This window comes from Talpa europaea, assembly GCF_964194135.1.
Source record: "Talpa europaea genome assembly, chromosome: 16".
NCBI classification, from domain to species: domain Eukaryota; kingdom Metazoa; phylum Chordata; class Mammalia; order Eulipotyphla; family Talpidae; genus Talpa; species Talpa europaea.
Window position 1 is genome coordinate 5,902,109 of NC_140084.1, and position 22,371 is coordinate 5,924,479.

Here is a 22,371-nt window from a genome sequence, read left to right on the forward strand (position 1 = left end):
CTAAGTTAATGTACCCTGTGCTTCTCAGAGAGAGCACCCAGGTGTGGTCCCCAAACTTCCTGAACTACAGCACCCTCTTTTCTCAGAACACCTGTGTTCCACGGGCTCCCGTCGGGGGAGCACTAGTCTCGGAGCAGAAAAAGCCAAGAAATGCAGATAAGCAGATGCCGACAACCACCTTGGTGTCTACACATCGGGCTTCCTCCTCGAGTTTGTTTAATGACAGCTTTTGCTGTCACAACTCACAGAAGCTAGAGGAACACGGAGTTCAGTGTGGCCTCAGGGGAGCGGCAGGGCTGGGGTTATTAGGGAAAGAAAAGTGTGTGCCAGTGACCCGGGGGCTTTCACGAGTAATCCACAGCCAGAGCCCAGAGGCCCCGAGCATTACTGTTCCCGAAGCTGAGGGCTGACATTTGCAAGAGCTCTCAATTATTTTAATAACTGTAACTCTTCAGGGTGGAGAGGCCAAGAGGATACACTTGCTCTCCCACAGACATGTGAGCATGGAGAGGGGGCGCCCCCCTCTGGCCACGGGCTCCAGGAAAGCAGAATTGGTACAGATCCTACAGCCCCTGGGGGCAGCGCCGCCTGCTGAGTTGTGACTACCTGCATCCTTCCCCAGGCCCAGGTAGGGGGCGCCTGAGGATGCAGCCTTGGGTGGGGATGGGGGTACTTCTCAGCTGGGTGAGGGGCTCAGGTGGAAATGGAAGGGGCAGGAAGAGGAGAGGCAAAGTGAGAACGAGCAGGGTGATGTGTTACACACTCGAGAGTGGTCACTCACGGTTAGCGAGCGCCTCCTGAGAGCCAGCCCTGGGAGTCAGTCGGGTGGGCTCAGCGCTCCCGGGGCTGGCCTGGCGGGTGGCCCCGGGGGGTGGGAGTCAGAGGAAGGGCAGAGCAAGCAGGAGGGCCTGAGGGCACAGCACTGAGCTCAGGAGAGTGGCCAAATCTCTTGCCTCTCCCCCCCAAACCTCCACTTTCACAGCCTCTGGCGAAGCCCTGTCGGAACTTTCCAGACTGTCTTAGTTGTGCCTTGCAAAAGTCATCAGCCACGTCTGAATGAAAGTGTGAGGGCAGGGGCAGTGTGCCTCGTTAGAGCCAGTTGGAGCTCGGGCGCCCTCTTGGACAGTGTGGCCCGGGAGGCAGCCAGGAGGCGGGGTGGGGGGTCCCGCAGGGCAGGAAAGGCAGACGCAGGGCGCCCACCACCGCAATTCATTAACACTTCTGAGAAATGACCCTTCTCTCTTGTTTAAAAACAAACAAAAAAATCACCAGGCACACAGAATATTCTGAATGGCTCTAATCACGTATCTAACATGTAAAATTAATAAGTTCAACTGTAACTTGGAATTAGTGCGCTAAAAATGCTGACTGGAAGGAAATGTATATAGGCTGTTTGAGGTTCTTGTTTTTCTTAATTAGCAAGAGTCGAAGCAGTGGAGGCGGCTCTGGGCCTCTGACAAAGCAGCCTGTGGAGCAGCCTCACGGCAAGACACCCACAGACCTGGCACCGCACAGGCCTGGCCGCCCTGCTGGCTCTTCGGGGATGCCAGCCCCTGCCCACTGCTCCTGGCTCGTCCTGGAGTCCCTGAGGCGTGCCCTCCTGTGCTCTGAGCGCTGGGGCCTGTGCCTGCCACGTGCCATCTGCCCTTGCCCTGCCCTGGCTCGCGGCAGCCCTGCCAGCACTAGCCCCGCCTGCCACATAGAAAAGCAAGCCGGGGCCAGAGGTCATTTCTGGTGACACCTCTGAACAGGGAGATTTTGCCACCAACCCCGGACACGGGGGCCACACCGGCATCCCCAGGGTGCCAGGGTGGGAGGGCACTGACCTCTTTTGGACCCACCCACTCCAGGTTAGGACACATGGTGCCCAACAAATAGGAACACATCCCCCCAGCAAGGGGCACAGGGAGCAACACGTCACTGACATCCACCCCGAATTAAACATCAGGCTTCAGGCGGGGTTAGGCTTTCTTAGGATTTATTGGCTACCGCAGAGCAAACTTGAAAAGAGAAAGCGCATTTCCTGCACAGCAGATACTCAGACTGCGCTACGGAGAGAAGAGGCGTATTCCAGCTTCCTGGAGAATGCCGGCCAGGAGGCCTGGCAGCAGAGGCTCTGGCCTCTCCAGCTTTCTGGTCACCACTGATATTTGGACACCAAATGTCCACTCTGGACGCTGCCCCTTGTCCTGCCCACAAGGCCCAGGAATGGGTCCAGACGGGAAGGATGAGGGGCCAGGGAGTGTGTCCGCTGGGACGGGCCGCAGGGGCCGAGTCGGCTGCTGGGGGGGGAGGGGAGAGTGCTGTGTTCAGAGGTGGGGGCAGAGCGCTCAAATCTCATTTTGCAGCCAGGTGCTGCTGGGGAGAGGCTGAGGCCTAACTGCCCAGAGTTCACCGCGGGCCCTTTCCATGTGTGCCGTCTTCCTGAGGGTCTCTCTGCCCGCTTCCACGATGTCAGAAGCTCTGGTGCTTCAAGAAGAGTCGTTGCAGGCCAGTCCTGGCTTTCTCATGCGGGCTGTCCCTGAGGAGACTGGTCTTCCTTCCTCTGGCTTCCGACCTGATGCGCCAGGCAGCTGTGCCTCCATGCCCTGATGCCACTGAGCAGGAGCGGGTCACTCGGAGCCAATAAAGGTGCTCCGTGGCACAGTGTCGACTTGGACGGGAAGACATTGCGAAAGGACGTAAGGCTACTTGTGCCCGGGCCCCAGGCTACAAATCTCAGTAATTCCAAGGATGAAAGTCCTCATACAAGGCCATTAGGGAACAAGGGAGCCCCAGAAGCTGGGGCTGGAGGCCCCCTGTTCCAGCTCAACATCAGGCCAACTGGCCAGGCGCCAAAAGCCATTTCTCTGATATGGAATTGGCAGAAGCTCAAGCAGGACATTCATCACCAAGGAGACCGAGCGCTACTCGGGAGCCAAGGCCTGGTTCTCCTGAGGACATGGAAGTCCGCATGTGAGATGGTAAACGGCTCAGGGGCCTTGTGCCGGGAAACCACCGAACCTGGGCTCAAGCCAACGCAGCACAATTCTGGGACCGCCTAGAAACGCTGACGGTCCCCCAGGACGGCCCATATAATGAGATGCTATTAGCTCTGTGCTCTGCTGGTTCTCCCCCAAAATGTGAGGGTCTCCAGCAGGGGGAGGCCAGCCTGAGGGGGAGCAGCTCTCAGGTGAGGGAGCCTGGGGCAGGAGGACATTGGGCAGTTGGCCAAAAAGCCAGCAAAAGTCAAAGGCGCTGGATCCACTTCACAGCTCATCCTGAGGAGTCTCCGCCCTCTTTGCGCTCCCTCCCTGGGAGGTAAGACCCTGCCCTGCCCCCCTGGGGGGCCCAGAGGGTTAGCCATCATGAGCCCAGCAGATCTCGGGAGGCTCTTCCCTTAGTCAGAGGAACCCAGCGCGGGAAACCACCAGGAGAGGTGCCAAGGGGCACCGCAAACCGATTGGTCCCGCTTGTCCCATCTGTCATTTACCTACGAGCCAAAGACCCAGGACAGCGAGGACAGTGGCGAAGGCGCAGAGGCCCTTAAGAAAACACATCTGGCCAGATGGAAAGCCCTCCCAAGGGTGGATTTTCCCAAATAGCTAACTTGGCAGCAGTGGGCATTTTCCTGGCACGATCTTTCCTGTCCTATGAGCCATGCTTCTGACGCCCTGCAGTTAATATTCGGTCCCGGTTTTGTTCAAAGAGTTCTAACATTTTCTGCACGTCGTGGTCAGCCTCAATCACCTGGAAATTAAACACACGGGTCACAGGGCTGCCCCTGACCTCGCCGTCACCCTCCCTTCACAGAGGGAGAGCGGGGAGAGGAGGCAGGCAGGACGGAGAGAAGCTCCAGGTCACAGGCAGAGACACAGGCAAGGCAGAGCCAAACAGCCCCCAGCTGTGAGCCAGTCTCCACGCCCAGCTGCATCTCACGTAAGACGCTGTTGTCCCTGCGGTGAGCTCATGGTGACCTTTTTCTCATCATTTGATACCACGGAATTTTCTACAGCGAGGGAAGAAATCGACTTGACTTCTTTTAAAACCCACTGCAGACGTATCTCACTTTCCAGCAACCTCCCTGGCTAAAGAGCCGTGAATAAAAGTTTCAGCAGTGCAAACAGACGTCCCCAAGGCCATGACCAAAGAGGCACCCTCAGGGACATGTGTGTCTGCATAGAGATCTGGCGGCAGCAGAGCAGAAAACAAAGGGATGGGGGAGACAAGAAATGCTGACGGGGCAGACACACGAAAACAAAAGCAACTAGCGTCGGCAGGAAAAGGAGGTTATTGTGACAGGCAAACACGGGAACTCAACTACATTAGTGGTCTGGGGCAAACAGTCCTACACACCTCAGCACCTTCTAAGGGCTGCACTGTGTGAGCAGCAGCAGACGTTCCTTCGATGCCCTGGGTCACCAAGAAAAGGTGCAATGAGGCTCCGGGCCTGCCTCCCACTCAAGAAGGGAGGGCCTCGTCAGAAGACCACATCCCAAACAAAGCCAAAGCCGGCGTCTAGAGGCCTTAGCTGCCAGGGATGCATGTTGGTGACCATGCTGGAGAAGTGTGAGGTGCTGCTGTGGTCACTGGCGTAGGACACAGGGACAGGTCACCTCTCGGGTGTGTCCAACTCACTCTGAGGTTCAGTCCAGAGATGGGGACAGTGAAACCAAGAGCTCCCCCTGACCTCCCCTGCTCCGCTTTCCAAATCCTCAAGCTCCGAGGCACCGGCCGACACCGCCAGGCCGCTCGTCCTTCTACCAGAGTCTCCTGCCCTGTCCGGGGGACTTACCAGAACAGGGGCCACCGGGCGGAAGAGGCCTCCTTTAACAAGCCAGTCCTCATAGAGGTGGTGAATAGCCTCCAGGTATTCCTTCGGGGAAACACACACAGTAGTGGGCTGTGAGGAGGTCAGAGGGGAGCAGACCTCGCCAACCAAGGGCCTTGGGCAGGCGGGGCGAGTGCCGGTGACCACGGGCAGTGCCTTGGACAAAGGCCACGGCCAACGTGGCTCAGGTGGCCAGCAATAAGCTTGGCCAGTGCAGGAACTGCAGCAGCCAGAAGTCAGTCCTCATCCTCCCTGTCCCCTCGCCGCCCCACCACCCTCAGTACACTTTGCTCCACGGGGGCTTCATACACTCGGCCTCCTGGCACCGTCATTTACTGCCACTGCTCCAGCAGCAGGGCCGCCAGTCCTTCATGAGGGGACAGCGGGGGCAGGGGGGTGTCTGTGGGCAGACACCCCAGCCCCGGGCAGCCTCTGAAACATCCCCTCCGCCCCTCCCTCCCGCCAGGAGGACTTCAATCCTCGCTGGTCCAGGGGCCCCATTCCTGCTGCTCCCACACCACCTGCTGACCTATGACCTATGCATCCTCTAGACAGAGACAACTTCAGAGAGCCTGACGCAGTAGAACCCGGGAAATAGGCGTGGACGAGCCCCTCAGCCATCTGTGCCTCCACACCATGCGAGACGGGGCGGCACACGCTCTCCTGTGCCAGCCCAAGCCACAGTTTTTATTGCCTGACCCAGACGGTCTCAGGCAAATCTCACTTCCTTTCCATCCACACTGAGTTCAGCCTTGAAGACGAGAGGTGAGTCCTGCAGGCTGTGTGAACCATGAAGCCAAAGGGTGGGTAATGGCTTGGAGGGACTCTGACTGGGCATTTCTCTGGGACATCTGTGTCACTGCACAGAAATGCCCTGGCCCAGCTCAGCCTGGACCGGCCCGAGCCACTGCCCTCTACTCCTGGACTGCCCACCCCTCTCTCCTGGACTCCGAAGGTGCTGCCCAGAGCGGAGTCTGGGCCTTCGTGGCTGGAATCTACCTCGCTGGCAGTAGAGGGAAATAAGGCTGGGGAGGCCTCAGGAGCGGACGAGAACTTCCAGGACCCCCAGTCCAGCCCAACTTGAGCTCAACCACATGGCATCCCAGGAAAAGCTTGCCCAGCCTCTGTCTGTGTGCTTCCAGTGGCAGCTTCTCATAAGGGACATTCAGCTTAACATTAACTGAGCAGCTCCTAGATGCCAGGATCTGGGACATGTGCTGGAGGCAGGGCCAATGGGAGCCAACCTTTAAAAGCTCAGTTTAATAAAGGATGAGGCACAAACCTATAAGCAGCATCAGGACGCTAGTCCTAAGAGATATAATCATAATAAGCCCTGGGGCTAAGGGACGCCAAGAAGAGAAGGTCAGGGAAGGCTTCCTGGAGGAAGTGACATCTGAGCTGAAGGTGGAAAGCAAAAGAAACCACCATGCAAAAGCACATTTGTGTAACTCCATGGTGTGTGTGTGTGTGTGTGTGTGCCTACAACTAGTTCTTTGTGGCTAGAGCATAAAAGGCAGGCAGTAAAGGCCCATAAAGCCAACCACACAGGGTCTCATAGGACAGTCTACAAAGCAGGGGCTTTGTCCTAGATAGCAGTAAGGCACTGGGATTTGGGCTGGGACACTGCACGAGTGGCGTTCTGCAAAGGAAGCATCAGCCAGGCAGCCTCTGAGGCTGGGTTTCTGAAGGGGCTGTGGGTCGTGAAGGCGAGGGCAAGGAGAGCCATCCAAGCCTGTTGCCACAGTGCTGGCTTGAGTTCACATGGCCCGGAGCCAAGCCCAGAAGGGTGAGGCTTTGGGCAAATACCAGCGAGTACCAGCCATCGCCAGCCAGGCCGCACTGAGCACTGGGGACGCAGCCCAAGCCAGAGGGCACTGGCCAGCGAGCATGCAGAGGACACAGGGGCCGGCAGTCCTCAGTCTGGGCGGGGAGCCGGAGGTCACCAGCGTGCACCCAGCCGCAGAGGAAGTCAGAGTTTGCTCTTGGAAGCGCTCGGTGCCGTGTCCCGCCCCGGGGCAGGTGATGGTGTCACCCTTTCACCGGGTGAAGGAGGCGCTTACCAGTGGGATCACCTTCTCTTCCTCCCTGCATCTCGTCCGCAACCTCTGGTGGCAGGTCTCGGGAGTGGTCCGGAGATACACTAAGGTTAAAAATACATATTCGTGGCTCAATTTTTTCTGTCCGTGGCTCGGAAGAGAAAGCAAGACCTGGGGCGGGGGCCGGGGTGGGGGACGGAAGAAGGTGCTGGCGGGAGGGAGACCCCCGCCAGCAGCTCAGAGCCGGAGACTCGGACCAGGGCTGGAGACCGTGAGGGCACCTGGACCTCCGCCGCCTGCGCCCCGCCCCTGCCCACGCCGCCAGCCCCGCGGGGTCGTCGTGAGTCCGAACGGGCCTACTCAGAGACGAGCTAACCCAGGGCCTGGACACTGCACCGGCCCGTGCCCCTGCCCCCTTACGAACTGGAAAAGCCCGTCCAGCCACAGTGGGCCCAGGGGAAAGCAGCTGGACAAGCCAAAGCCAGGCTCGTCTCGAGAAGGGACCAGAGCCCCCGACTCTGTCCGCCCCTGGGAAGAGGGCCGAGCTCAGATGGGGACACAACCCCCATGGCGAGAAGCCCACTCCTGCCCCCGGCCGTCCCACCTATCAAGTCAACAGACACGTCGATGTTCCTCGTGATCCAGTCGAACCACTCGGACAGGACCACGTAGTCCACTTCGGGCATCTTCCCGCTGCAATGAGAGTTGCAAGGTTCTGTTCACCCCCGAGAAAGCTCCGGGCTGCACTGCAAGAGGAAGGCTTTCACTGAAAGGGCACCGCCCAGGGCACAGCATAGCCACTGCCCCGGGGACAAGGGGCAATGAGTAGGCCCCTGAACACCTCTGACCTCCCGCCGCCTGGGGACAGTTGCTGGCATGATGCCGCAAGTGCCAATGGGGGAATCCACATGGGGCTGGAACTCCAAGCAGAGAAAGGGCTTTGCAGCCTGTCCCCCAAAACAGACACAGCGCTCAGGTCAGGGGTGGAGCAGCAAAGTAATATGCTTGGAATGTATTCAGTGGACATAATCACAGATGCCCACCCTAGTGCTGTTTAGATTCAAGAAAAACAAAACCCTGTCCATCCACGTAACAGAAAACCATGCTGAGTCCGAAAGATGCTGCTACAGAGCAGCACCTACTGTCGTGGGACGTGCTCGCGGCCGAGGGGCCAGCGACACAAGCAGGATGTGAGACTGTGTGTATATATAAGGCCTAACCCAGTTTCGAGAGCGTCTGTCCATACACTTTGAAAAAAGAATGGAAAGCAAAATACCAAAATGTTAACAGTGCTTTGCTCTGGGCTGTAGCAATATGGGGGATGGCGTTTTTTTCCTTTATAGTTTTCTACAGTTTCCAAAACTTAAAACATATATGAGTTTTCAAATCAAGAGTGAAGTGACTGGGGCCTCCCTGGTGGTGCAATGGGTTAAGACACAGCACTGTGAAGCTGTCCGCAGCCACTGCAGCATGAGTTCGATCCCCAGCCAGGGAGCTACCCACATGGCGCAGCAGACCCCTCCTGTCTCACCCGCTGCTCCCCTCAGCAGTGGATTTCAGTGGATCTGCCTGTTCTGCTCCCCACTCTGTCTCTGGTGAATCCTCTCACCCCCCACACCTCTGGCCTGTACCCCAGTTCTTGTATGCATAAATAAATAAATCTTTAAAAAAAATACCCATTTAATAAATGAGCAGTACCTTCTATACAGGTTTTCTACAAAAACGTATCTTGCACTGTGAATCGACCTCTCCATCAACCGCACAGGTAATGTCTAAAGGAAAAGAAAAAGTGATTCACTAACTCGGAAACCTTGAACACGGTCTTACTCCCCTGCCGGTGGTGTCGCTGAGCACAGAGAAGCAGCGGGGAGACTGAGGCAGCCCCCAGAGAACCGTGTGCCTGGCGTTGCCTCTGCTGTGCCCCTTCCTTGTCCTCCCCCGCCCCCCCGCCCTGCCCCGCAGCTCGGGAGCTAGTGCAGCAGCCTCTTTCATAGAGGTTCTTAGCTGCAACGTGGGTTTGGGAAAGTGCTAGAAAAACTGCCAAGTGCTGTCCAGCAAAGCGTGCCCAAGCGCCAATGTGGGGGTCACCATGCAGCTAAACAGGAAGCACCTGCTCACGCATGTCTGAGCTCCCAGAGGGCTGCGCTGTGCCTGATAATCTGGGGATTCTGCCATCAGTGCCCAAGAGTCTGGTCTTCTGAAACCCACGGAATGCCAGGCCTGCAAACCTTGCTGCCTCCTCACAGGGCTGGTTGGAGGCTACGGCAGCCCTTTGGAAATTTCAAAGGACAGTGCCCAGGGAGGGCAGTGACACTGACCTTGGCCCTGTCTGCTGGGGAGCTCGTGCCTTTCCCTTTGTGCGGTGTCCCGCTGGGAAGCCGGGGCCTTTCCCTTGACGCCAAGTGGACAAATGCTGCGGCCACTCAGTCCAGCCCAGCACCCAGAGGACCTGGACCAGCGAATCAGCTGATTCAAAGCCATAACCCAGGCCTTTCCTGACCCTCCCGTCAGCCTTCGTTTCTCTCATCTCCCTTCCCCTTTTCCGGCCTCTCCTTACTCACCACTCCTCTGTCCACCCGCCACTGCTCCCCTCGCGCCCTGCATGTCTCCTCAGCTCTACGGCTTTCTGTCCTCTGTCCTAGTCTGTCCATCTCTGTAGTAGCTTTTCTTAACTAGACCATCCAAGAACCTCCAGGAGACACATGCGCAGACTCACGGCACCAGGCACAAGCCGGGTTTGCAAGGGAGCGGCCGCACCGGAAAGTAGGGTGGCGGGAAGAGGACCAACCAGGCCCTCTGTCTGTGTCATTTACACAGGTATGTGGAGAGGCAGAAGTTCCTAGGGTTCTGCTCATATCTTTCCATGTTTAAAGACACAGCTTGCAGGAAAATGATAGCTGCAGCTGCAAGTGCCCAGCCCAGGACCAAACTGCTGCGTCAAGTGGCGGTGTCAGTGGCCTGGCCATAGGGGCCTCCTGTGCCCTCCCGGAGAGCCTGCAGTGCCCATCCGGGTCGTGCGTGCAACTGTGAGCCACCTGTGCCCAGCGGGAGTCCCCTGCCGGCCTTTCCTCTAACAGGCTCCTCCCTATTCGCTCACCCACGGAGGGAGAGGGACTGGGCAGCCGTGCCCGGCACCAGCACCTGACTGGCCCAAGGCTAGACACGTGACCCTAGCCAAGCCCATCAGATTCTTTCTCTCACAGATAAGCGCTAAACACTAGGACCTTGGTCAGCGGGCCTCAAACTTGTGCACAAAGTTGCATGACAGTCACCTGAAGGGAACGAACTACAAATGGCTGGGCCTCCTCTCCAGATTTACCAACTCAGCTGGTGGAGGAGGCCAGGAAATGGTTTCTAACAAGCTGCCAGGTGCTGCTGTTTCTCCTGGTCCAGGGGCCTGACTTTGAGCAGAAGTAAGTTAAGTGGTGTTGAGCCTGGCCCAGCCAGCCCAGCCAGGCCCCAAGTGTCACGACAGCCACTTCCTGGCTAACGAGAATGGCGGGTGGGCGCGCTGGCGGGGGGCCTCACAGAGGCGCAGGAGTAGAGGGGGCTGAGCAGTGCTGAGGCCCAGAGAGGCCGCCTTGGGAGCTTTCCCTTCCTGGCGATCAGAGCCCCCTAATGTGAGGACACGCTGAAGGCTGAGACAGAACATCGCACCATACCTGAGGGCGGGTGTGCTGCTGCAGCATGGTGAGCTGCACGTACGTCTGCAGCGTGAGTGCCCATCGACAGGCATCCCTGTACATCAGGCCCTGCAAGAGGACAAGGCAGCACGTCACCTCCAAGCGCCCTACCCGCCCCTGGGCTCTTCGGCCACCCAAGGTCATCTCCTAAAACTTACATGGGGCTGAGCTGGGGCCAGAGAGGAAGCTGACACAGTCACAGGGCCCTCAGAATAGGGCAGACAAACACTAGAGCAAGGATAGGACAGCCCCTTAGCAGCCCCAACAGGACTAGAGTCCCCAGGGAACCTTCACTCAGCGGTTCCATAAAGGTTCATTGTTCTCCGTCCAGCAGCCAAGGTGAGCTGTTCAACCTAAACCTGTTCAGGACCCTGCATGCAACCCACAGCACTCGGCGTGAAATCCAGAGCTCTTCACAACTCCCACAGGGCCCAGAGAATCACTTCCATCTTCTCTACAGTTGTCTGCTATTGTCTCACGGCTCAGAGAGCTTCCAACCACATCAGGCTCCTTGTGTTCCCCAGACACTCAAGCACAAACCCACCTCAGGGCCTTTGCATGTGCTGTGCCTTCTCTCTGAACGCCCTTCCTTCTGATATCCACACTGCTCGCCCCCTTGCTCAAAGAGCTCACAGGCGCCGTCACAGCCAGGCTATCTAAAAGAGGAGCCCAGCCCCTCCCCATGCCTGTGAGGTGAAACACTTCATGCTCCATATTCTACTTGTGAATCGTTTTTTCCAGATTTTTGCTCCCTCCCCCCACCGCCCTTGGTGCTGACTAATGAATGCCCAGTGCTCTACACTGGAAACTGCAGACTCTGAAGGGTGGCCAGGCCAGGAGGAACCTCTCGCCGGGGAGCTGCAAAAACAAACACCTTTTGCAACAGAAACCTGACTCAGAAGAAGAGACGAATTCAGACTTTTCACCAAAATATCACCTCTGCTTTTCGTTGCGGAGTGGAAACCTGTGTAAACATCTTGAAGTCTACAATCCCGTACTCCTGAAACTTACGTTATAAAATATTACTGCAATAAAAATGTATTTTTGGAACTAACAAGAAGAGGATAAAAAGTAGGTAGCTCTAATTCTGCTTTAATTTTACTATAAAACTGTTCCTGGAAGTGCACTTGGTGCCGAGGGTACCCAGACTTCTGAGACCGGGAACTGTCCTGGGACACGTCACCTCTGCCTGCTGACGCCGCCAACTCCGGCTGCCGCCTTAACAAGCCTCCTGGGCCCCAGAGAGAAAGAATGTTTCTGAGCTGCTCTGTCATGTCCAAAGAGAATGACTGGTATTGACGCCGTCTCCTCCCACGTGTGAAGGCAAACACCTCGTCACGTCTCCGGGACTCTGTAGTTAAGGACTCCGAGAGTTCCGGCCTTAGTCCAGGAACTTCCTTTCACCTGCTCTGACCCTCCTCACCCCCAGTGTTTCAGACATTTGTCTTCTGCCTTCCCACTTTGGGATGTTGCCCAGGAGAGCGGGGACTTTGAGGTGCTCACTGGGCCAGCGCCCAGGATGGTGCGGGGTGGGTCTGCAAAAAACATGGGGGAGGAAGGAGGAACAAGCGCCTCCTGAGGGCTCGGCAGTGCGCTGCAAATGAGGCGCAGCCCCCGTCCCGGTGGAACTCAGAGTCCAAAGAACTACACGGGACATGCCAACTGTGCCGCGGGAAATGAGGGGCCACACGGCCTCCCAAGTCAGTTGCCAGCTATGTGGTCTTGCTTCAGCTGTGATTTCATCACCCGAACAATGAAACTTGCCATCCCTGCATCACAGGGCAGAAGCCCAGACGAGGGGTCATTTTCTTAAGGCTCCACCCGTCTCTTTCAAGCAGCGGAACAAGACTTCTGAAGAGGGAAGGAAGGGGAAGGGGCCTATGACCTGCTTGCCAGGTCAACCACCACGAGAGGTGGCTTCAGGATGAGCCAGAAGCTGCCCCTGGACATTGCCAAGTGCAAACGCAAACCAGAGGTTTGTCAAGGAACCTGGTCACTCAGATAGGTCCTGGGGGCTGGGCCTGAGGAGACCTACATGACAATGGCTAGGAAAGGCTCAAGGTAGAGTGAGCAGCAAGACACACACAGGGTGGACAAGACTGACTACTTGGGATAGTCTGGGGCAGCTCACAGGAAACCCCTGAGCTCTGCATACAGAGCCAGGCCTCGCAGATCCTTGACCTCAGGATACCAATGAGCTGCCTTTTCCACCGCCCCTCTCTTTCCTCCTCTGGTGGGGCTAAGGGCAAGGAAGGCTAAGGACAATGTGGTGGGGCAGAGGGGCAGGCTCAGGCCTCAGCGAGCACCACCATTCCCAGGCATGTAAGTGGAAGCTGCTGGTTCTCAGAGCCAACGCCCCACTCACCAGAGGATTGTGGCCACGGACATTTCTCCACTTGGACACAGGTTCCGTTAACACCTGGAAAGAGAATACCAGAGAGCTGTGTTCCTCGGTTCTGAGTTCTGTGCGGTGGGGGCATCCACATTTAGGTACCTGGGTGGGCCACACAGGTGAGCCACCCTCTCTCCAGGCTACAACTCCATCCAGACATGGTTCCAGAAACGGCCCCAGGACAGCTCCACCCATCCCCACTTCAGCACAAGCACACCCCACCTCTCCCGCTGCCCTGGGAGCCCCCAGGGAGCAAGGCGGGTTTCTCTCCTTCCTCTGCGTGCTCCATCCTGGTCCTGACAGCCCACACAGTGAACAGGGCAGGGGTTGGGAGAAGCTAAGAGGGCAGCCTGACAGCCAGCTCCCCCTCGGGTCTCCATGACCCCGGCAGCTTGCTCTGCCTCCGTCTCCTCGCCGAGATCTCGGGTCCAGCGCACCAAGAGCTAAGAGTCCCACTTCCTCTGCACACTCCCTACTCCCGCTGGCCCTCAGTTTGCACCCTCTACACGGCGGCCAGCTTCTCTGACATTCTGCATGTCCCGAGACAGATCAGTTCTAGATTCTCCATGGGTGGTACAGACACTCAGTTCTGGACAATCCCACCCTCTAAAAGAACCTTTCTGAGTGGGCAAGCGGATACTAGAAAAGATTTAAACTAGAAAAGATTTAAAAGATGGTCACGCTTTTGCGAGTAGCTGTGACCATCTGGGGCTCTCCCAGTGCATGTGCGCAGGCGCCACAGGTCACGAGACCAAAGGAAAGCAATGCTCGGGACCCCGGAAGACAGACTTCCTCCCACCCTTTACACCCTGTGCATTCGCTCTCGTTGTCTTGCTTCCGGTATGCCCACCTCACTTCATTTTTTATTAACGTTCATTACAGAGAAAACACCTATGCGTCCTTCAAATTCCAGTTCAAATATCTACTTCCATGAATCATTACCTGCTCCCCCCAGGCCCCTTCTGGGTCTTCAGCACTCTGTTCCAATTCCCTGAGTAGATAAGCTGCGTTGCCGAAGCCCACCAGAGGCTGGGCACAGACAGCATCACCTGTGCTCCATCTGTGTCATGTCCCTCAACAATGAGCACCCACTGGGCCAGGCGCCATTCCGGGCACCAAGGATACAGCACGAGCCACCCCAGCCCCTACCTTCACGGCACTTCAGACATACCAGGGGAAGAGCCACTAACCAGATCACCACAGAAACCAACATACATTCTCAAATCCTGAGTAGTACAAAACAGAGGTCCACAGGGGCCAGGAGAACTGCCCCGGAAGGGTAGAGAGCTAGGGGAGGTCAGGGAGCTGAGCTCTGAGCGGCCTTCCTAAGGCCAGGGAGCTCTTCATCCCAGCCTCGCTCAGTAGTCTGGGTCCCTCACACAGAAGCCCTTCCTAGCCAGGGCTCGAGGACCTCTCTACCTGCTCTGCCCAGGACGGCAGCCATGGGCCGCACGTGGGCATTATGAACTTGAAATGTGACTAGTCCAAACTGAGATCTGCTGTCAGCATAAAATACACTCCAGATTTCAGAGATTTTCCTGTGAGACACGGAATGCAGCAGAGGTCACCGATGATTTTTACACTGATTACATGCGGACATGCTAATGTACTATGGGATACACTGAGCCCACATATCACATGCATATATTATGGAATACAGATTGTAATTACTTGGAATATATTATGTGAACCAGAAAGTTCTTTTTGGTGTTTTAGGGAGGCTAGTAAAAATTTTACCTTACCTATGGGACTTGCACTTGTGGTTCACATTACATTTCTATCGGACAGAGCCGGTCTAGACCCTCAATAAACTCCTCCGTCAAGCTTCTGCAGGTGCCTTTGAACCTGGCGTGGAGGCCTTACCTCGATGTCTGCTGAGCTGGAGAAGAACTCCAAGCATGTCGTCTTCCCACTGGCAATATTGCCCTCAACACAGATCTGGCGGAAAACAAATGCATGTTAGAACCAGACACCAAGAACCAGACACCCAGTGCCTGGGGGACAATCAGGGAGCCCCTGCAGGAATTGCTCACACAGGCAGCCTGGCTGGTTCAGTCCAGGATCTCAATGTGTGGACCAAAGTTCCCCTCTCGAAGTCCCCAAGGTCGAGTTGCTGTAATAATAAGCAAACAGAGCCTCCCCTCATGGCCAGGGCACCAACTTCCAGGACAGACCTTCCTTCCCTTCCACGGAGCCCTAGACCACACACAGCTCGCCCTCATCCACCTTAGCTCTGCCCGGCATGAGAAACGGCCAGAACCCCTGAATCAGGCTTTAGGTAGGGTCCTCAGAACTGCTGCCTGGTGATTCTCACATGGCTCTGCCCAGCCAGGCACTGCTGGTGACGCCGGCCAAGGGACTCTGGCTCACAAGAGGAAGGAGGAGCTCTGCACATGTAAGAAGACAAACCAGCCCTGGACAACACAAACTAGATGGCCCCTGGGGCACTCAGAGAGGGGCCTGTCCTGCTGCTCAGTGACCTTCACGTCCAGGCTGGAGGCCCCCCGAGAAAAGAGGGCACCTCAGTGACTGGTCAGGCACCAGCCTAGCAGCGGAAAGAGCTGGAATTCACACCTCAGTCTGGCAGATCCCCTCTGATGGCCCCACTGGAGCCTCAGCCACACCCTACACAGAATGGGGGGTTACAGTGAGCGACGCACCGAGTCCCACCCACTACAGACTCTCTCCAGCAAATAGGCTGTTGGTGGGCTGCGAAGGTTTCCTCCTGCCTGATGCTAAAGGGTATCCAGGAGATCTGGACAATCTCACTTCCAGCGTTTGCCAGGGCACCCTCCAACCCCAACTAGTTTCCTGTCTGCTCACTCCTTTAGATCTCAAAACCCCACAAATGAACCCAAGGGACATCCCAGAAGGGCACAAACAGATTTGATATTTTATGTTGTTTTTGTAAGGAAACAACTTTGCCTCTAGAAGATATTTAAAAGGAGCTCAACCTCCACATTATTCTACACAGAATTTCTTTCTTTCCTGTTCAGATTGAGACCTTCTTCCAAACAGGTTTCCCTATCCCACCACTGGATCCTGAAGAGTTGGTAAATCTAAGACTTTGGATGAGCTCGCGAACCCACTCTTGCCTGGCAAGGCAGGAAGAATCTCACAAAATTCCCCCATCACAGAGGGAAGAAAGAGGAGTAAGCAAAGGAAGTCTTTGTTTTCAAGGTGAAGTCCACAAATATTTAAGAAGGGCGTGTGCCCGTGGAAGAAAACAGAAAATCATAAACTAGAAAAGAATGCCCATCACCTCACTACGGATAAACATCACTACATCTCAGCACACTGCTGGGGTATTTCTCTATCCGTGCCTCACCTTAGAGAGTCTTCTGACCACTCACTGAAGGCCTACTATGTGCAGGGCACTGCATACTGGGGTGCCAGTCCCAGCAGCATGGATGGACCTCACAATGAGGGAGTGGGCGGGGAGGAAAGTAACTGGAAATCAGGAGGAAGGACGGTCAGCGGGCCGCGGCCGCACATGGCCACCAGGCCCCACAACATGGCCACCAGGCCCCACTCTGGATGCGCCCAAGCTTCCCTGCCCTCCTCTGCTCTTAGGCCAAGATTCCAATTTCCCATGACTATGAAGCCACTGGCATGCCCCGCTCAGCCTTATTTTCAAATAACATTTCATCCTTATTGAAAATAGAACTTCAGCATTTTCACAGCAGGAAATACAAAGTACTAAAAGAGGAAATTAAAAATCCCTCAGAATCCCAGCGATAACTACCATTTGGATGTTTAATCAAAAACAAGTTTCCCAGAGGCAAACAGGCTTGGGTTCCAAAGGCCCGACTGGAAGGATCAAAATATACGCTGTTCTGTTAAAGCCCTAAGAACCCAGCACCCACAGGAGACCTGCCCCAATGTCCACCGCTGGGGAGTAAACCTGTACAGTTACTGAATTCACTGACTTGTACACTCAAAAGGGAGCGCATTTTTAGGTGTGCAAAGCTATTTCTTTTTTTTTTTTTTTTACAAAAAAGGAACCCAGTTTCATTTCATTTAACATGCAAAGAACTAAAAGAAGACTTCCCATACTCACCCCCCAAATTCTCTCTCTCATACACACAGTTATTGCTCCCCAACTTTCCCTGTTCAATAAGACAGGGAATTTCCGCATCAGTAACAGTTTGTAATACATACTTCTTCTCCCCCAACCCCATGAACAGTTTATATAATTTATCATTTATCTTCTTTGCTTTTTACTTTTAGCTCTTCTATAGTAAGTACCTTCACGGATCATTAAATATTGTTCAAAAGTGGGATCGTGAATGGCTGAATAATATTCCATCCTGGAAGGCATACCGTAACTCATTGAAAACGCTACTCTTGGATGTTATGTTCCCTTCGGCTGTTGTTTGTTTTTTTTTAATAAAATTGTGCTGTGATGCCCATTTTTGGGATATTATAAATAGTGCTGTTGGGCAACCCTATACATAAATGCTTGTCACTGGCTCTAATTAGTCCCTGCAATCGATTTCTAAGACTATAATCACTGCATCAAAGGAGCGATGAGTTTCTGAGGCCACTGAGGCACACTGCCGAATGCTGTTCCCCTGCCAGCAATGCTGTTCCAGCTCCACCCCCTTCAGCAGGTGAGAGCGAGCCCTTCACCACACCCTGCTAGTACTGGGCATATAGTCCCTTCTAAGTCTTCTTCTGTTTTATTGCCTGTCATTTACTAAGCATCGAGCATTAGCTCCTGCGATTGATCCTCACAACAATCATAGGAGCTGACATCATTCACCCCTCTCTACAGATGGGGAAAATGAGGTTCTAACGGTTAAGGCCTTGCCTACTTATAGCCAACAGCAGAGAGCTGGGCTTGGTGCCCAGGTTCAGTTTCTACCACTTCCCACTTCAAAACATTCTTTCATTGTGACAAAGCTGAATACTTTGTTTGTTACCCATTAATAAGTTCCCTCAAGAAATGCCCGTCCTATAGAAGGTTGGTTACTAGAGAAGTGGGTGGGCAGAGCAAGCTGGCAGAGGGGGGCAAACGGGTCAGTGATAGGGGTAGGGTGACACAGACAGGTGCTAACGTTAGAAACATACACCTGAGGGGGCCTCCCCGGTGGCACAAGGGATTAAGTCTCAGCACTATAAGGCGACTGGCGGCCACTGCAGCACAAGTTCAATCCTCAGCCAAGAAACTAACCCACATGGCGCAGCAGACCTCTCCTGTCTTGCCCGCTGCTCCCCTCAGCAGTGGATTTCAGTAGATCTGCCTATTCTGCTCCCCACTCTGTCTCTGGTGAATCCTCTCACCACCATCCCCCACACCTCTAACCTACACCCCAGCTCTTGTATGCATAAATAAAATAAATCTTTTTTTAAAAAAAAGAAACTGTATGCTTGCAACCCAGACAGTATTATAAACTAAACTTCCTTCAAAATGAAAGTAATGAATTATTCAGACATATCCTTTGAAAATATTTAGATATATGCTCACATGTAATTTCTCCTCATCAGGGTAGAAGCATTAATATCCAGTGTCTAGATTTTGACTTGGATATTTTTTTTTTTTGGCTTGGATATTTTTAAAATGATCTTCATGTAAGTAATACTTACAAGCATGCTGTTGTGTAGAAGATGATCTAGCAGAATAGATAACAAAAAGCTAACAGTGGCTATCCAGGAAGTGGAACTGGGGAGTGCTTTCAAAAATGTTTTTACAGGGCCTCCCTGGTGGTGCAGGCGGTTGAGTGCAGCTCTGTGAAGCTGTCCGCAGCCTCTGCAATGCCGGTTCACAGAGCAACCCACATGGCACAGCAGACCTCTCCTGTCTCGCCCACTGCTCCCCTCAACAGTGTATTTCAGCCAGTGTATTTCAGCCAGTTCTGCTCCCCACTCTGTCTCTGGTGAATCCTCTCACCCTCCAGTGCCTGTGGCCTGTACCCCAGCTATTGTATAAATAAATTTTTTTAAAAAGTGAAAATGTTTTTGCAGCCTGTGCATGTTATGTTTACAGTCAGAATATGTGTTGTGTGTATGTGCATATGAAGATACAAGATAAAATGTAAAAGGGAAAAAAGAAAAATGTCCTTTGTTTATCTGAAAATATTTAGTCACCAGCCCTTCTTTTCAGTCCATCTTTGGCACTTGTTAGTTCTGCAGTGGTGAGCCACTTCCCAGCTGCAGTCAACCCAGATATTCCCCAACAGTCCTGACCCATGGGGCCTTCAGTACACTACCTCCTAACATCCACGAAAGGCTTCGATTCCTATGGATGACCTCCTGTGTATCTGGGGCGTATCAAACCACACCCAGAAAGCATCTAAGACAGGCCTAACTTATCAATACTAGCTCAATTAATAAATAGTATGACAATGCACAAGTTCCCATCCAGATCAACTTAGCATCCCCTTCCCTTTCAGTGGTGCTACTGTCATACCTGACACACCTCCACAGACCAAGTTTCAACAAACTCCCATGAACCGCAAGCATTTCAGTGATTAGTCTGACTTAGTGATTTCACTCCCTCCTGTCACCAGAATACCCATATGGCCTGCCCCAACCTTCTGCCATCTGCAGATCCCAGCCAAGGTACTACTCCTGCCACCACCTGCCAAGCTACTCCCTTTCCAGCTGCAAATGCTTCCTGAAGGAACTGGACCTATGAATAGAGGGGGGCTGAAATATTGCCCCCCCCAATCACATGTCCAATTTGATCCTCCTTGGGCCTTCAACCCCACACCAGGCACAGCCCCACCCAGAGGTGGCATCTTGCAAAACCCATGTCTGAAGACCCTATGGGTTCTCTCTGATCCCCCATCCACCCACCAGACTCAGCACTGGGACTCAGGGGCCCATGATCAGACCTTCCCACACATCCAGGCTGCCACCCCCTATCCCAAGGTGAAGCCAACCTTCTCTACAAAGAACAAGTATTTTTCAAATCTTTTTATAATCAAGCTAAGAGCACAAATCTATCTGAAGGCTACGAATAAGTGTCGGCTCCCACCTGTGTAGACACACAAGGCACTGGTGAGAGGTGCCCCCAGAGAAGGGTAGGGGGCAGACCTCCACCCTGAAGAGGTTCCAGCATGTGTTTTCCTACCACCAGCACATCACTCTCCCCCTGGAGAATTAAAATGTCATCCCAGACAAGACCGTGCACAAAAGGGGGACTTACCACTGATTTTTTCTCTTTTCCATTTTCTCTATCTTCATCTAGAAAAGAAAGAAAATCATGTTAGACTCAGTTTTAAATTAAATGACTCTCTTCTTTGCCCTCACTTGAGCAGCACCACACACACACTCATTTCTCTGCTCCTTCCAGCGACACCTGGGACACCTGGGGCCGCGTCTACCTGCGTGCGACCAGGTGCGAGTGCTGCCACTTGGGATCAGGCTTCTGCACCTTCTAGAACACACGCCCCGTGTCATCCGCACGACCCTCTAGAAGGTGTCCGGCGAGTTAAAAGGCGGGGTGGCCGCCACTCAGGGCGCCAGGGCCCAGGTTACCACCGCTCCCCACCCTCACCGGGGGGCCCCTCAGCCGACCGCCACCCGAGCCCCAAGGGCCGCAGCAGCGCGCAGGGGGGGGGGGGGCGAGTTAACTGCAGCTCGCGGCCCGGCCTTCCCCAGCACCCACAGACTCCGAACAGGAGTGGGGGGGGCTGGAGCAGCCCCCCCCCACAGGGAAGGGGGTTCTTTCTGCTCTCTGGAGGCCCGCTCCCGGCTCCGAGCAAAGGATGAGCCGGGAACCCCGAGCCCCACCCTCTCGCGGCCGACTCGCGCCCGGGGTGCCGGCCAAGGCCGCCCCCTCGGGAGTCCCGGGGAGGAGTCGGGGTTCGCGGGCGGCAGGCCGAGGGCGGGGCGCGCGGCGCGCGGCGGCCGCCGAGACGCTTTACCCCGAGGCCAGGCCCGGCGCTGCGCCCCCCGCGGCCCCTGGTCCGCCGCGGGGCTCCCCGAGCGCCCCCGGCGCAGCGCGCGGGCGGCCGCGCTCCAGAGCGGCCGCAGCAGCATGGCCGGCCCCGGCCCCTTCCTGCCCGGCGCGCGCGCGCGGCCCCGCGGCCCGAGGCCCGCGCCGGAGCGAGGCTCTTAAAGGGCCCGGCCGCCTTTCCGCGCCGCGCGGGCCGCACCCCAGGGGCGCGCGGCCAGCGGGTCTCCCCGCAGCGGGACGCGGGCAGGACGAGCCCAGGACGTGATGCTGGCCAGGGAGAGGCCAGCCGGGCGCCGCAGGACTCACTGGTCTGATTGCCCGAGATCACCGAGGACCGTCCAGGCCCCGCGCGCCCTGGCGGGAGGTTCATCCTTCCCCGCACCTGCCCTGCGAGCCGCCGGCCCTTCTCCAGCCGCGCCTCGAACCATTTGTTTAAAAGGACCAGAAGTGGGTCTCCCCGGTGGCGCAGCGGTTGAGCGCTGGGCTGCGAAGCTGCCCGCAGCCTCTGCAGCGCCGGTTCGATCCCCGGCTGCTCCCCAGCCACCGGAGTAGGGTCCACATGGCGCACAGACCTCTCCTGGCGCACAGACCTCTCCTGCCGCCCGCTGCTCCCCTCAGCAGTGTGCTTCGGTCCTTCTGCCTGCTCTGCTCCCCGCTCTGGCTCTTGGTGAATTCTCCCACCCTTCCGCGCTTCTGACTGTACCCAGTGCTTGTATAAATAAATAAATAAATCTTAAAAATAAAATAAAATGACCAGAATTGTCCACGAAGGGGTGGAGCTGGAATTCAAGCCTATGCCTTTCCTCTTTCCTCTGGACTTTGACCTTTCCAGGGTCTGGACTCTAACTGTGCTGGTTCCCCAGGGGGCACAGGCCACATTCCAACTGCAGAGAAAATCAGATGCTGAGGAGGATGCGCGATACCCAGACACAGCCAGAGAGCAGAGATTCAGCCCTGGCGGGTTGTGAGCTGGAGGGAGGAGGTGAGACCTGGTCCCCCTAGCAGTAGCCTTAAGGAGTAGGAGAGAGAGGGAGCGTGTGTGTGTGTACGCATGTGTGTGCGTGGAGAGCTTTTCCACCTTGCTCAAGAACACATCACTCAACCGCCTTTTGGGCTGGGGTAAGTCTTCTGCAAGAGGGTTCCACCAGCCTCTAGATCTGGTTACTGGAAAGCCCGCCCCGTCTTGTATTCCTGTGTATCTGCACAGACCGCGCACCGGGCAGCGCGCCCCCCATAAACAAACTTCAGGCGTGAATTCAACATTTTGGTGACTGACCTGGGGGGAGGCTGCTGAAGGTCCCTGCTGATCTGATTTGACTGAAGCTGACACGGGCAGGCTCCAAAGAGGTCTGAATGGACTGGGTTGCTGGCCAGGTTATCCACGACGGAATTTAAATCACATAAATGGGGGCGCCAATACTTCACATCCCCAAAAAGAAAGGCTCCAAATGGTGGGGCGATGGCTTCGTGGGAGGACTTGTGAACACCACCAAGTGTATTCGAGGATCTGAAGGGCCGTGGGCTGTTCTAGAGAAGATCAAACA

At 55.3% G+C, this 22,371-nt stretch overlaps 1 protein-coding gene across 2 annotated transcripts; it reads right to left on the reverse strand.

Annotated features, from left to right (window-relative positions):
- Window positions 1-3,630: 3,630 nt before the first annotated feature.
- TK2 (thymidine kinase 2) lies at window positions 3,631-20,914 on the reverse strand (the record flags this gene model as incomplete). 2 transcript variants are annotated; one of them, XM_084257318.1, is made up of 10 exons in its annotated part: window positions 3,631-3,729; window positions 4,775-4,855; window positions 6,871-6,950; window positions 7,451-7,539; window positions 8,545-8,618; window positions 10,509-10,598; window positions 12,895-12,948; window positions 14,785-14,859; window positions 20,075-20,112; window positions 20,796-20,914. In XM_084257318.1, the coding sequence occupies 10 exons, from the start codon at window positions 20,908-20,910 to the stop codon at window positions 3,631-3,633; spliced, it is 795 nt and encodes a 264-aa protein (XP_084113444.1). The 2 variants fall into 2 exon arrangements, with proteins under 2 accessions (XP_084113444.1, XP_084113445.1); XM_084257319.1 differs by having other exon boundaries at window positions 20,075-20,106; window positions 20,796-20,910.
- Window positions 20,915-22,371: the final 1,457 nt, after the last annotated feature.